At 48.4% G+C, this 13,979-nt stretch overlaps 2 protein-coding genes across 5 annotated transcripts; one reads left to right on the plus strand and one right to left on the minus strand.

The window, feature by feature from the left end:
* Window positions 1-1,962: 1,962 nt before the first annotated feature.
* Window positions 1,963-8,430, plus strand: nadk2 (NAD kinase 2, mitochondrial). Of its 4 annotated transcripts, none has more exons than XM_070925165.1 (12): window positions 1,963-2,002; window positions 2,758-2,846; window positions 3,002-3,090; window positions 3,440-3,521; window positions 3,679-3,762; window positions 4,816-4,955; window positions 5,108-5,201; window positions 5,327-5,422; window positions 6,288-6,343; window positions 6,443-6,496; window positions 6,604-6,731; window positions 6,863-8,430. In XM_070925165.1, exons 2-12 carry the CDS (start codon window positions 2,764-2,766, stop codon window positions 7,055-7,057), a joined length of 1,101 nt encoding a protein of 366 aa, XP_070781266.1. In that variant the 5' UTR covers window positions 1,963-2,002; window positions 2,758-2,763; the 3' UTR covers window positions 7,058-8,430. The 4 variants fall into 4 exon arrangements, with proteins under 4 accessions (XP_070781266.1, XP_070781265.1, XP_070781263.1 ...); XM_070925164.1 differs by lacking the exon at window positions 1,963-2,002 and adding an exon at window positions 2,026-2,647 and having other exon boundaries at window positions 4,816-4,959; window positions 5,130-5,201; window positions 6,604-6,727; XM_070925162.1 differs by lacking the exon at window positions 1,963-2,002 and adding an exon at window positions 2,026-2,647.
* Window positions 8,431-9,859: 1,429 nt separating this feature from the next.
* skp2 (S-phase kinase-associated protein 2, E3 ubiquitin protein ligase) lies at window positions 9,860-13,362 on the minus strand. The gene is made up of 10 exons (XM_070925175.1): window positions 13,349-13,362; window positions 12,427-12,677; window positions 12,227-12,341; window positions 11,858-12,001; window positions 11,355-11,489; window positions 11,036-11,134; window positions 10,794-10,921; window positions 10,544-10,595; window positions 10,166-10,273; window positions 9,860-10,082 (listed from the first exon to the last, which is right to left on the minus strand). Exons 1-10 carry the CDS (start codon window positions 13,360-13,362, stop codon window positions 9,860-9,862), a joined length of 1,269 nt encoding a protein of 422 aa, XP_070781276.1.
* Between the last annotated feature and the right edge of the window lie 617 nt (window positions 13,363-13,979).

Below are 13,979 nucleotides of genomic sequence, written 5' to 3' on the forward strand. Positions count from 1 at the left end.
GGAAAAACAAGGGAGGGGGGCATCCAGAAGAGAGACAGAGAGAGGGAGGGAGGGAGGGAGGGAGGGAGACGAAGAGGACAAATGAGAAAAATGGTCCTCCCATAATAACACTGTTAGCCCTGTGACACAGTTCCAGGTGAAGCCCAGATGTATGAAAAACTTTGTTGAGAGTTAAAAAAAAAAAAAAAAAAGTCACCTCTCATCTCATGTCCCCTTCCTCCCTTCCTTCCTTCCTCCCTTCCTTCCTTCCTTCCTTCCCTCCTTCCCTCCTTTATGCTTTGCTTGCCCGGACGTGTGTCTCTGTGCATTGCGCGGGGCACGCGTGAGAAACCGCTCACCCCCCCCCCCCCCCCCGGCACGAAACAATAACCCGGTTTCACCGACGGCGCACGTCACCTCGCCCGGGACGCGTGATAGTTCGAAGGCGCAACTCCGCCGAGGAAACGACACGCCACGATTAGCAGGAGAGAAAGTAGAGCTTGCGCTGTAATAAGCGACCTCGCTGTATGGGAAAAAAATGATATATATATATAAATATATATATATTCCCTGGTGAAGTTTAAGATAATTAGTGAACAATGCCCCCTCAAATCAGGTCACATAGCCTTTTTTACAAACACTACCCCGCCCCTCCGCCGCCGTCACCCTAATGAATGAAACGCATCTCCAGGTGAGCGACCCAAACGAACTTTGCCACAGCTTACTTACCGTTCAACCGAGCGCTCCGCCCGCCCGTTTACACCTCAGCCGGTGGGGGGGGGGGGCTTCTGAAGCCGAATCGTCTCGCATCTCGTCTCCACATGTCCGAGGGGGACACATTAGATATTAGGGGCCGTGTGGGCGTCCCCAGAGGAAGCGTCTCCAGTGTCTCTTGACGGTGAGATGTGGCGTTGGTTCCCGTTGACCTGTAGAGCCCCGAGATATAATACAGTCATACACAGTAGTGCGATACAATACATATATGAATATATATATATATATATGGACATACATACACATTGCTGTTGTGTATATTTGTACTTTTATTCTTCACTTAAATATTGTAAATGTGCATATTTTTATATTTTGTACATACTTTTAGTTCTAAATGTATAGCTGCTTTCTCCTCTTGAATGGGAGCACCGGTACTGTACTTTTTCTGCTATGACAAGCCCAAATGTCTGCTGGGGGGGGGGCTCTTGGCCTGATTGAATTCTATCACACTTATTGCTATAGGCTAATTCTCACACCCAAGAGAAATCACCAGACAGGAACACACAAGGACTCATGTGTGTGGGTGTTTCTTTTTTTTCCCCCCAGGACCCACAGAGGTTTCGCCTTTCTTATGAGGATCTTCTGACCTCTTACTGTCTCCAGATGTACTTGTAAATGATGAAATAATAGTTTCATAGCCTCAATTGAGGATAGGGATTTCTGGGTTTTAGTAACTTGGGGTGGGGGGGGGGGGGTCACCTTCTTCACATTCTGTAGAATTAATACATTCAGATGTGACAAAAAGGATTTATTGACTCCCAACATCTTAACTGAGTAAATAAAACAGGAAAAACCTACACAGTTTAAACACTGTTTTAGGTTTAGGTTGTTTTAGGTCATGACTCACGACCCCAGTGCTTCTAAAATCCTGGTTGCGGCCGCGCTTGGAGCTTCTTTTACCACCCGAAGCTGGGATGAACGGCAGCCTGTTTTCTGGCAGCGTCCCGTGGCGATTTACTCCCAGCTTTCGTGGGGCCGCGAACGCATCAAGATCACGAGCTGCGGCCAAAACAAAACGTCACCGCTCCGTCCCCTTCGAACCGACAGCCAACGCGACGTCAGCCAATCCGGGCGAACCGTGCGTCGCGTACGCACGCACGCACGCACGCATGACGAGGGGTACGTGCCAGCTTGCATGGCAGCGCTCTCCTGTGTTGTCGCTTATTCCTAACCTGCCCATGTGTGTTCCCCCCGCGTTGAGAAGTCGTTCGGACCGGAGGAGCGTGACGCAGCTTTAGCGTGGCTTGCGGTAAGAGTGGCCCACAGTCGGGAGACGTGATATGACCGCTCGCTTGCAGCTTGCGACTCGCGAGCGAGCTGCTAGCCACTTTTAGCCTGTCAAGCTCGGCGGGTAACGCGGGGCTAGCCTTTAACCTTACCAAATACGGTTAGTGGGATAACTAGTTGAACAGCGAGCTAACTGTTGCTCTTGCTGTTGTGTTACTTGCCGGAGGAAAGTAACACCACCGAGTTGCGAGCGGGTCACCAGCCAGTCACTCGGTGACCTTCCGTGACACCCGGGTGTGTGTCTTGACTTTTTGACTTCTGTGTGTGGGCAGTAACTAACGCAGTATGTCGGCTACGTAACAGCAGTACCGAGCAGGGCACGCTTTAAAAATTGGACACGTTCACCGGGTTTACGGCTGCGCGTTCGCTCGTAAGAATGACTCGCCGCTCAGTGGCGAACCTGGTGTGCCTTGGGACTCGAGCTGTCAGCCTGCTGCACGGGACCTCGCCTCGCCCCCTCCACACCTCGACGCGCAGCCCCTCGTCGCAGCCGAAGGCCGGCTTCAAGCCGGAGAAGGTAGCGGTGGTCACCAAGACGACGCGCTACGAGTTTGAGCAGCAGCGGTATCGCTACGCGGGGCTCTCCGAGGAGGACTTGAAACAGCTGGTGGGGACTGCATTTCACAACCTGGCACACTTCCAGCCAGCCCAAGGCTGAACAAACACTGACATTTCACCTGATATATAAATATACACATATATATTTTTGTCCTGCAGCTTGCCATGAAGGGCTCCAGCTACAGCGGCCTGCTGGAAAGACACAACATCCACACCAACAACGTGGAGCACATTGTGAAGAGCCTGAGGTAAGATGTGACCCACCCCAACCCACAGCCACATTCCTAAGAAGCTCACAGGGAAGCTTTCCTGTTTGGCAGCAGAGACACTCTTTGTGAAAGGTTGTTTGTTTGTTTTGTTGTTGTTGTTGTTGTTGTTGTTGTAATTTCTGTCTGTTTGGCAGGAGGGAAGGCATCGAGGTACGAGTCGTGAAGAGGGGAGAGTACGGCCAAGAAGTAGTGCGATGGGCAGACGCCATTATCTCTGCTGGAGGTAGGAATTTTATTTTATTTCGGGGGGGGGGGGAGAGGGGGGGTTGTTTCTTTTTTTTTGTTGTACTTCAGCCTCCTCTGCCTGTGACATTGATTCATTACAAATACAATATATACAGGTAGCACATGCCATTCATTCCACAGTTAGTATCTCTCACTATTTGTCAGAATAAAAGAGTCGTCCTTGAACGCCAACTTTTCTTTTTCTTTTTTTTTTTGTCCGGGCACGATGTACAGAACGGGCAGGACTTATTCAACCAGGTGGGGGGAGGGGGCGGCAAAAAAAAGGCTTTAGACAACAGATGCACAACGCACAATACAAGTTCTCTAACTGCAGTTTGTTTTGTTAGGTGATGGGACAATGCTACTTGTTGCCAGTAAGGTTTTAAGCAAGGACAAACCAGTTGTTGGAGTGAACACAGACCCCGAGAGGTAAAAACACTGAACGGCGCCTTTTGTTTCTCCCAGGAAGGGCTTGGATTGTTACATGTGCACGGAACAATTAGACCTGATGCACTGTGACTCGTCCACATTGTTGCTATTTCACATTCCTCGTGCTTCGTTACATTTCTCCCTTTCAACTAAAAAGGTCGGAGGGTCACCTATGCCTGCCTGTGCGGTACACTCGGGCCTTCCCAGAGGCACTGGAGAAACTCTGCCGTGGTGAGTTCAGGTGCGTATTTCCCCCACGGATAATCTGAGCGCTGGTGAACGCGCAGCCCTGTCCTGTGTGCTCTTGTCACTTCACTTCCACCATCTTTTTGTCCAGCTCATTAGTGACAACCTACAAGTCAGTCACTTTGCAACCGTTTTTTATATAATATTTATAAAAAATAGTAACGTCAAGAGAATCTCCCAAGATTTCTCACCGCTGTCGGTAAGTTGGTAAATAACTCGCTCGGTTGCTCTGTCATTAGCTTAGAGTTCAAGCCAAGTTTAAACCCGTCTTGACTGGAAAAAGTCACAGGGTGTCTAAAGCCCCGCCGCTGTGTCCTCAGAGTCTGTGGGTTAGCCTAAATCCAGTTAATGTGTCGTGTAGAAATAGAAACTGCTACTAGAGGTCACCCTGCATCTTTTCCTAGATTCATTCTAAACCTGCCGCTCAGGTATGGAATCAGATTGTGACACGAGGACCCTCACTCCTTCATTGCGTACCGCCACCTCCTGGCGAGTCCAGGTACGCACCCTAAACATGCATTTAGCATTCGGCGAAGACCCGCCCTACTCCCCCTCTGATTGGCTCCTGTTCCGGTTTGTACTTTACTGTTCGGTTTTTAGGCATGGGGAGTGAGATGTGGCTGCGTCTCTGTGTAAACACATAGCTGGCTAAAAAAACGCCAAAAGAAAAAAAAAAAACAGGAGCAGGAAGAAACTTAAGCAACCGACGAGGGTTCCCCTGGACATAATACAGGTCTTACATGGCATCCATCTGCTTTTATCCCATTTTGAATGTCAACCCCCCCCCCCCCCGTAAGTTAGTGAAGTACTGTTGTCATTATTGTAAAGGAGGAAATGTTGATTTACCAGAAGATAGAGGAAGTTTATCTGTTACACTCAATTGATGTTGATTTGGCACACTGTACTTCAAGGTGACATTTGATGGGACTGCGTCATGCATTATGGCCAACAGATACCATATTTCTCAGTTGGTTTTGTTCTAGCATGTATGCATGCATTCTATCAAAAGTCAAACTGAAAGCCTCCGCCCTGTTTTTCTCGTGCTCAGGTGGCTGTGGCGTCAGAGGATCCGTCTGCACTTGGAGGGCACGGGGATCAATCCCACCCCGGTGGACCTGCACGAACAGCAGCTCAGCCTGGAGCAGCACAGCCAGGCCCACCGCATCACCACCATGGACAGCCGGAGGAGTACGCCTCATGTGCACACGTCCCAGTCCTTCTGTCTGTCCCGCGTTCCTCCTTCCCGCCCGCCTTCGTTTGCGCAAGATGAAATATGTAGATTAGGAACTTGACTCTCGTGCCTCTGTAAGCGGACGTTGTTTGTTCTTCTACTCATCCAGGGACAGGAACACTGCATGAGAGCTTCTCCAAGCCGAGTCTCCTCCCCATCAGAAGCCTGAATGAGATCTTCATCGGAGAGTCTCTGTCCTCCAGGTACCTCCCGTCACCCAAACTGGCGCATGTGCCTGCCTCCATCTAAACATGGCGCGCCCCATCTCTGTCCACCGCTGGGTGAAGTTAAAATCCTTCAAACCCCATGTTAACCTCTTGCTCCGCAGGGCTTCCTACTACGAGATCTCCGTGGACGACGGCCCGTGGGAGAAGCAGAAGAGCTCCGGACTCAGCATATGCACGGGAACGGGCTCCAAAGCCTGGTAACCACACTCACTTCACTAGCGCTGATCCTCATCCACTGAGTCACGGACGTTAAGGAATACCTCCCGACATTTTCGGGGAAATATGTTGAATCACTGTCGGTGTAATCAACCCAGTCTGATTACACCGTTGTGGAATCCTTTTTTTTTTTTCCTCTCCCTTCAGCCGACTGCTGTGAAACCAAGTGCGAGAGTTCGCCATGCGTTTCACGCTCATGTATTCGGGTGGGAGTAGTCTGGCCTACCGGGATGTAGGCTGCTGGGATAGGTCCGTTCCCCTTCCGCTAACTGTGTGCTTACTGTTTTCAAAGTCGGTGGTTTTGACGGGCCCAGTGAGCGTAGGTCGGCTTCACCCCGAGGACACCGGTGATCAAGTTATGTTCGTCTTTTTTTTTTTTTAACAGCAAATGTAAAATCACATCGTCCACATACGTTGTTTGCTACTTTATGTGGTGTTTTCTTTAGCAGGGATCCTTCTCCAAAGTGTGGAGACATGGTCTGGGCTATGCGAGGCTAGGGTGGGACTATCACTTTTTTTTTTTTTTTTTTTTTTTTTTTTTTTAAAAGGTGGTCTTTTACTTTTGTATCAGAAATTCACAAGATTGCACGAGTGTCCGGAAATAGACAGGGCCATGGTGTGATTAATTCATATTTGTGACGGTATATTACTTTACAGTACAACCTCATTGACAACATTAGCTCGATTATTTCCGGTTAAAACCTGGCGCTCCAAAGTAACATTAGATCGTCGACGCAAACGGCGTGTTAAACTGAAATGGTGACGAGATGGGTACAAATATGCGTCGGTGCCGATTCACCACAGTACGTCCCGTGTGTTAAACCCTCTTGTCTGCTCTCTCCGCAGGTCCTACAACATCAACAAACTTGTAGAGCAAGCCGTGGAGGAGGTTCTAAAAATCGGTGCGTGCGCACGTTTTTTGACGCGATAACCCCCGAGGAACTCGAACAAGGTGAACCGGGTTCGACTTCACTGACAAAACACCGTGTCTTCTTTTTCAGGGAAGTCCCAAACAGGTCTTGAGATCCCACTTAGTCCTGACTTCATTGAAAAAGGTGAGTCGCCGATCCTCTCCCGCATTTATTATTTATTGACTTTTGTCAGGCACTTTTTGTTTGTGTGTGTGACGGGCGGGTATCTGTGTGTGTGTGTGTGTGTTCAGTTACCGATGAATACAACAAGTCGCTGGTGTTCAGCCCAGACGACAGGCGCCTGCTGTACAGCGTCCGGGAGCCCATCGTCAACCGGGTCTTCTCCAGCAGTTGGCAGAGAGGCTTCGCCAGCAAGTCAGTGAGCGTCCCTCTTTAGCCGCCCCCTCCCCCTCCTCCCCTCCTCAGGCTAGTGAGAGTTGCCACTTCTTGTCAAAGAAGCCCCTGCAGGCCGCATCTTTCTGAATGTTGTGATGCCTCTGCCCGCTTCAGGGTGTGCGTCCGCTCGCGGTGCTGGGACGCCTGCATGGTGGTCGACGGCGGGACCTCGTTCGAGTTCAACGACGGCGCCATCGCCACGGTCAGCATGAGCGAGGAGGACCAGCTCCGCACCGTCCTCCTGGAAAACTGAGACGAGTCCTGAGCGCGCACCGCACGACACCTGACTTGGTCTCCCTCCAGTGTTAAAAGGGAAGTACCAGCTTGTGGGGAATATTTTTATACCTGGGGGGGGGGTATCATTGTTACGATTAAATGTGTGCATTGTGCCTTTTTGTTGTTTTTTTTCCTTCAAATTAAATACTTCCAAATCAATTTTTTTTGAATCTCCATCCCACCACTATTCACAGGTTATAACAGATTCAGATTGTGGTCCCTCTTTGGTCAGGACTTCCGTCTGGGATACTGCCTTGTTGAGGACGCATGTCTGTTTGGGGATCAGATTCAAATGGACAGAGGATTGTGATGTGCTTTCACGAAACCTGTGTGTTTTTTAAAATAGCGTTCTTTTTATATTTCTCTTATTGTCAGCAAATCCCAAAATTAGTCCCGACACTGCCACCTTGTCTGTGGCACTCGGGGCCCCAAGCCCACTGGTTCCTAGTGAAGGCATACATCTCACAAATAGTTTTTTTTTTTAAACCCCAAAAACTGTAGTTTTTAATAAGCAAACAGTGCACTTGTCGGGGACTATTTTCAGCAGTGGATGAATCCGCATTTGGTGCTTTAATGAGTATTTTGAAGGAAGATGATGCATCAGGCTGTTACACACACACATGCACAGTACCTGTTAGTGTTGGTTTGACTCTGCACAAGAGATTGATTGACAATAAGACAAATATAAAGCATCATCCGACTGATTCTTTCAAAAGTGTCATTTGTGCCGAGAGTATATAAAGTTGTTTGTTACGGCTCCTTTGTCGACGAAAGGTATTTTTGAAACATAGCTTTATATATATTTTTTTCTGGCCGTTTTGAGCCGTTTGGGTGACAAAGAAAAGAAAAGAAAAACAGAACTCCATGCTTAAAAAGGGGCGTTTTCTGCTCCGTGGTTTTAGGTCAAATGTCCGTCTTGTGTCCTCTCGCAAGGCGGGAAGATTTTGCTAGATTTTGCTTTTGGGAGTGTTACTGGGAGCATGTGCCTGAGGTGGACATGGACGCTATTTCCACAACAACATAGTTGAAACGATGTATCTATCTGGTTTTTAAAGTGACACAAACAAAATGACTGGACATTAAATGCGTAAAAGGACACCGATACTGTTTGACCAGACGCGGTGGTGTAGCTGTAATGATTGAGATATTTTAATAAAAAAAAATCTAGTAGGTCTCTTTTTATACACTCGTAAATTCCACTTGATCGGTAAAAAACGTTGTCGGTGCACCTTCATAACACCTCCCTGCCCTGGTTTTTTGAGGACTAGTTCACAAAATGATGAGGAAATTGTAATCATGCAGTGTGCCAAAGGCGGCGGGTTCCTCATGAAAATCGTGTCGGTATGTTGAGGATGTGTTTTTTTTTTTTTTTTCCCCCAATCAGATAAAGTGGTATGACAAAGAAATGCTTTTGTGTGTTTTATTTGAACTCCTCACTGGCCCCTTGTCATCTACAGTAGATCTTTTTACTAACTGTAACAAATGTTTCCATTGGGCCTATTTCTTTGGTGGAAAGTAGTTCCAATGTTGACAGTGAGATGTGTAAGCGCTACTGTAGGCAATATTATTGAATTATAATTTCAGTTGAAAGAACTAATTTTGACCGTTGCATGTCACCAACAATATCTAACTGAAGGGCTCCTTTAAATACGGGGGGGGGGGGGGGGGGCAGGTGCTCATGGACACATTTTGTTTAAAAAAACTGGAGCAGGTCTGAATCAAACAACCAATCAGGGCTAGCTAGCATGGAACTGGCCAATCACATGGACTGGATAGGAGGGTGAATCAGAATGGTTGGAAGAGAGGAATCATATATATATATATATATATACATACACACATCTCTCTCTCTATCTACCTCGATATATGTATCTATGCATCCATCTCTTGTCTCAATTTGACAAATAAAAATAACTTCTATTGAATGCATGAAAAACAAGCTCCGACACAAAGAACAGTTTGTATTCAGCGGTTTACTTGGTTCAGACTCGGAAGGGGGAAAAAAACACAACACAGAACAGTTTCACAAGTTAAAACTCGTCGTCCATCTTTAAAAGCTTCAGTCCGTGTGACATTTTGAGTGAAATGGTAATTTAAAAAGCAGCCAACTGTGGCGCTGCAGGAGAAGTCACATGTACATTACAGATACCTGGGTCCAGTTGTTTTGCAGTAGCACGCAGTGAGACGGTGTGTAAGCCCGCACATAAAATGTCTGTTCAGCAGGGACATCCACGGCTAGTTTGGGGATTCAAGGTCCAGATACATAATTTTATTTCTCTCTTTTTTTTCTAACATTAAAACTTCCCCCGCTGATTAAAACCAGCTGTTCTCCCATTATTACAGCTGAGAGCAGGGACATTTCTGGAATCGGCCGTCCTTAATATTTATGGACGTCCGAGCAACATTTCCATTGAGCCTTTTCAAACCACATTTTCCCTTACAAAATATTTTAAATTAATAACATTATTAGAACCTAGAAACATTCAGGAATTCACTAAAAGCTTGTGTTAACACATTCCAACGAGAACTGGATTCAACATCCAAATGTGGCTTTCCTAAAAATAAAAAAATAAAAAAAGTATTGCATTTCTCTACAGGCTTGCATGTTCGGTACTTTAAAAGGCGTAGTCCAGTGTGTGACCTTTAGTACGTTAATGCCAGCTGACACTAAAACGCCTCCTTCTGTAGCAGCACTGAAACATGGCTCCATTGCTACATAACGGGCTGGAACACCAACCACCCCCTCCCCCTGTATGTGTGTTGGGAATACTGCAGGAACAGAAGCTAAACATCTTTAAAAAAAAGAAAAAAAAAAAAAAACTAAAAACATGGCGGTTACAGCTTGAACCTCAGTTGACACTTCCTGCTCCACATGGCGCGGTCGCTGCAGGAGCCCACGAGCCGGCCGGCGGCGGGCGTGGGCCGGGCGACGCCGGAGAACGGCCTGGAGTTGATGCTGACGCGGGGCAGCTCCTTCCTCAGGGGGGGCAGGTGGCTGTCGAGCACGAGGCCGAACGCGTCCAGCAGGCACAGCGCGGGGAAAATCTGACCCAGGTCGCTGGAAAACATGACACGAGTTCGACGTTGGGTTGTCGCTCAAGGGTAACGGGAGCAGGGGCACGCGGCGGGGGTAAAACTTACGTGAGAGCGGCGAGGTGGATGTGATAGCAGCGACTCAGGGACAGATGCAGCAGGTACTCCAGCTGTTTGAGGACGGGGAAGCAGTCGGCCGTCAGCAGAGTGCTGTCACTGTAACACAGAGGGGTGTTTACGGGGTGAATACGACGATCACAAAGCTAGTTAGTTACCGAATCCACATTAGCGTGACGTCATGTTGTGATCTTTAACCCCTAAATCCAGAAGGTGGCGGGAACGCGCTTAAAAGCAGTTGCAACTGCCTCTAAACAACAAAAGAACTTGTGCTAAAAGAAGATGAAACGCTGCTCATGATCCATTGTTCGAGGCATTAGACATTATTACAGTCTCAGTCCTCCAACTGGGCTGCAAATCAAACCTCACCTTAAATCTAGAGTTTGGATGTGGGGGCATCTCGTCACCAGCACCTTCACATCTGTTTAAAAAAAACAAAAAACACACATAATACAGTCAATCTCAGATCTTAGCATCTGTACAACAAAAAATAAACATAGGAAGCCGATTAAAATCACGGATCGGAGCGCGACACCTCGCCACACTAGAAGACTGAACCGCAGTATGGTAACAGGTTGATTTGGGACCAGCGACCGCCCACACCCCCCCCCCCCCTTACCGTCTAGCGCGAGGCTCTCTCTGTAGCCGCTGAGGTTGAGGTGAGTAACGCCGGAGCTCAGATTGTCGACAACGCTCTTCACGTGATCGTTGTTGAAGTCACACCACGATACGTTCAGCTGCTCTATGCTGCACAGGAAGAAGAAAGAACGCATTAGTAAAAAAAAAAACAAAACAAAACACAGCTCTGCCTGTAAATTTCAGATGACACGGGGCTCTGGCAGATAGCGTAGAGTAGCTGACCTGGAGCAGGATTTGAGCATGTCGGACAGAGCGGGGGCCGAGAAGCCGGAGCATCCGCTCAGATTGAGCTGCACCAGGTTCGGGTTCTTGGACAGAGAGCTGAGAGAGACAAAAAATAAATAAATAAAATCATCCACCTGATAAACACAGTATAAACATGGAAATGACATGGCTTTGGGGGTGTTGCCAGTGCCAGGCTAGCAGTTTCCCTTTGTCTTTTTTGGTGAGCTAGCCTAAAGCTAACCCCCTTATCAATCAAATCAAATGTTTGCCCATTGGACGAGCAGAGCCGAGGGGGGGGGGGGGTCGAAAACGATACCTGATGATGGTGTCCGAGAGCCGCAGACCCTCCAGGCTCAGATACTCCAGCAGCCTGCAGCGGCAGATGATGCTCTCCAGAGCCGAGGTGGGGATGACGGAGCTGGACAGATCCATCTCAACTACCTGCAGTGGGCTGAACACAGAAACGGACAAAACCATCCAAGTTTAACGTCTATCAGAGATTCGTTTGTCGTTTTTTTCCCCCACTTTCAGAGGAGGACTGGAATCTTAACAGCGGCCTTCACGCACGTTCTAACGAGCGAGAGTCCAGATGTGTTTGACAGTGGTTACAGCAGAAGCGGTGAAATGACAACTATTTGCAGCCTGGAACCCGGCACTACTTGTTCGTAGATAAGTCAGTATTTGTTTGGGTCTGCAACCGTTGACGAGAAAAATGTAAGACGTGAACCCTCTTCTGGCCCAGATTGCACGCACCAGAAAACAACAACAACAACAACAACTTCACACCTGGGTCGAGCATCGCCAGCTGCTGGGACTCACCCCGTGTCCGTGAAGTGCAGCTCTTCCACGAAGGAGCGAGGGCAGCGCAGCCTGCGGACCCCCGTCTTCAGCACCTGCTGCAGAGCCGGACCCGTGTGGGTCAACCCCTCCAGATCCACGCTGTGCCACAGAGACTCGTCAAACCTGGGGACAGACACACAAGCGGGGTGGGCTGCGGTCAGATTCAGTATGGAATGGAATGTAAAGTAAGAGACCTGCACAGACTAAACCTCCCTTTGAAGGGACAAAAACACACTGCGAGCCTTCATTCGTTTTAAAAAAAGGGCTCTGGTTTTGACGCGACAGTGGGGGATTTAAGCGCCACACTAGTCAATCTGCGCTGGTGCAGTGTAACGATGCGAGACTCACGCCAAGCGATGCCAGCGCTTGCAAACCGTCGACATCCTGAGGAGGTCCTGCAGAGGCAGGTAGAAGAGGATCTTGAGGAGCAGCTCGTCAGGCAGGTGGTCCCATGAAATGCCTGCTGAGGGAAATATGGTTCACCATGGCGTCAAACACACACACACAAAAAAAAAGAAGGGAGGGGGGGAAAGGGAGAGGTTTCCTACCGGACGTGGATTCTTTCTTCCTCCTGGATCTCCGGGCGAGGACAAACTGGTTGCCGTCATTCTCTTTCCCCTTGCAGGCGAGCCGCTGGTGCTTGTGGCTCGGGGACCACTGCTGGATGAGCTCTGTCGGGGTGCACTCGGTGTCCAGGCCCTTGCCGGGGCAGCCCTTCGACTTGCGTTTGACGACCCTCTTGGGCTGAGACAACATGGAGCCCTGGAGGCTCAGGCAGGGCAGCTCCCGCAGTGGCATGCTGTGGCGGAAGGGGGAAAACCAATCAAAACCTCCATATTAAAAGAAAAAAAAAAAAAAAGCTAGGTTATACAACACCTTCTCCTGTTATTTTATAGCGACACCACAAAGGAGAAAAGACTTTGTTTAGCGACCTGGCTTCCTCGAGAACCTCCGTCTCTCTGCCCGCCATATTGATGCAGCCACCAGCGGTGTGACCGCGCAAACTCTTAACTGCGGAGGAAAAACGCAAAATACTTTGTCACTTCTGTTTCAAGCGACAGTGCGTGTGTGTGTGACGGAGCCAACTCTGGCTCTTATGTTCACACTCCTTAGCTAGTCTACTAAAGTTAAAGGAGAACACACACACAGACTTGCAGTGGAGGCCCGGCCGAGATGAAAGCGCGGTATCGATCACTGTTAGCTCCGCTTTACACTTTATTGTATAAAAGCTGCTCAAAATGGCGACTAGCAAACACGTCTGGTGCGCGGCTTAACGTGACAAGCCTCGCAAATTAGACTTAAAAAACTACATTGAAGTATTTAGGTTGGTGGAACACAACAGAGAGAGAGAGAGAGCGACGCGGGGTTCGTTGTTGGCTCATTTTCACATGGACGGCACGTTGGGGAATAACTCACGACACCGCTCGAGAAACCATTTCACATGAACAGAAAAAAAGCACAACAACATACCTGTCTCTTGGCATCTCCTCCCGTCCAGACCGCAATAACTAAGTGTGGAGCGCTGCACAAAGGAGCGGCTGGCTTGTTTTCACTGCACACCACCAACCGGGACTCTTTAAACTCACCGCCAGCAGCAGGGCGCCCTGTATTCACCACGTCACTGACGCGACGACGCCGTACGTCGCCTTCTACTTCTTCTTCGTCTTCTTTGGAGTTTATTGGCGCTTGGCAAACCAGCTTAAAGGCGCGTTGCCGCCACCAACTGGACTGGCGTGTGGAACAAGAGATTATGCAGAAAACAAAATCAAGCAAAATAAACCCTCTAGATACTTTTAACTAAACCAGTTTCATTTGAAAACTTAATGGTGACGTTGTAACTCTTGCCTGCTGTTTCTTTCCCCCCCCAAGAGACCTGACAATGAAATCTTCTTCTGATGAAATGTACGGCAGACTAGACGCAGCAGAGGCGAATTGCTGCCCCCCACAGGTCATTTGTAGAACTCCATTGACTGAATTAAATCCGTATGGATCGATGGAGGAAATGAATGAACAGTTTTTGTTGTTTCACTATGCTATAGTACTATAAATTTTTAGGGATTTTTCAGTCTCTCTTCCAATCCAACGTCTTCTTAAGGAAGAT

Source organism: Enoplosus armatus, chromosome 18, assembly GCF_043641665.1.
Source record: "Enoplosus armatus isolate fEnoArm2 chromosome 18, fEnoArm2.hap1, whole genome shotgun sequence".
Classification (NCBI taxonomy): domain Eukaryota; kingdom Metazoa; phylum Chordata; class Actinopteri; order Centrarchiformes; family Enoplosidae; genus Enoplosus; species Enoplosus armatus.

Coding starts and splice junctions, on each gene's coding strand:
- nadk2 (XM_070925162.1), top strand. CDS start 2,417: ATGACTCGCCGCTCAGTGGCGAACCTGGTGTGCCTTGGGACTCGAGCT. Junction 2,648..2,757: donor AGGAGGACTTGAAACAGCTG/GTGGGGACTGCA, acceptor TTTGTCCTGCAG/CTTGCCATGAAGGGCTCCAG. Junction 3,763..4,815: donor CTCTGCCGTGGTGAGTTCAG/GTGCGTATTTCC, acceptor TCTCGTGCTCAG/GTGGCTGTGGCGTCAGAGGA.
- skp2 (XM_070925175.1), bottom strand. Junction 11,135..11,354: donor CTCTCGGACACCATCATCAG/GTATCGTTTTCG, acceptor TGTCTCTCTCAG/CTCTCTGTCCAAGAACCCGA. Junction 10,083..10,165: donor ATCCACCTCGCCGCTCTCAC/GTAAGTTTTACC, acceptor CATGTTTTCCAG/CGACCTGGGTCAGATTTTCC.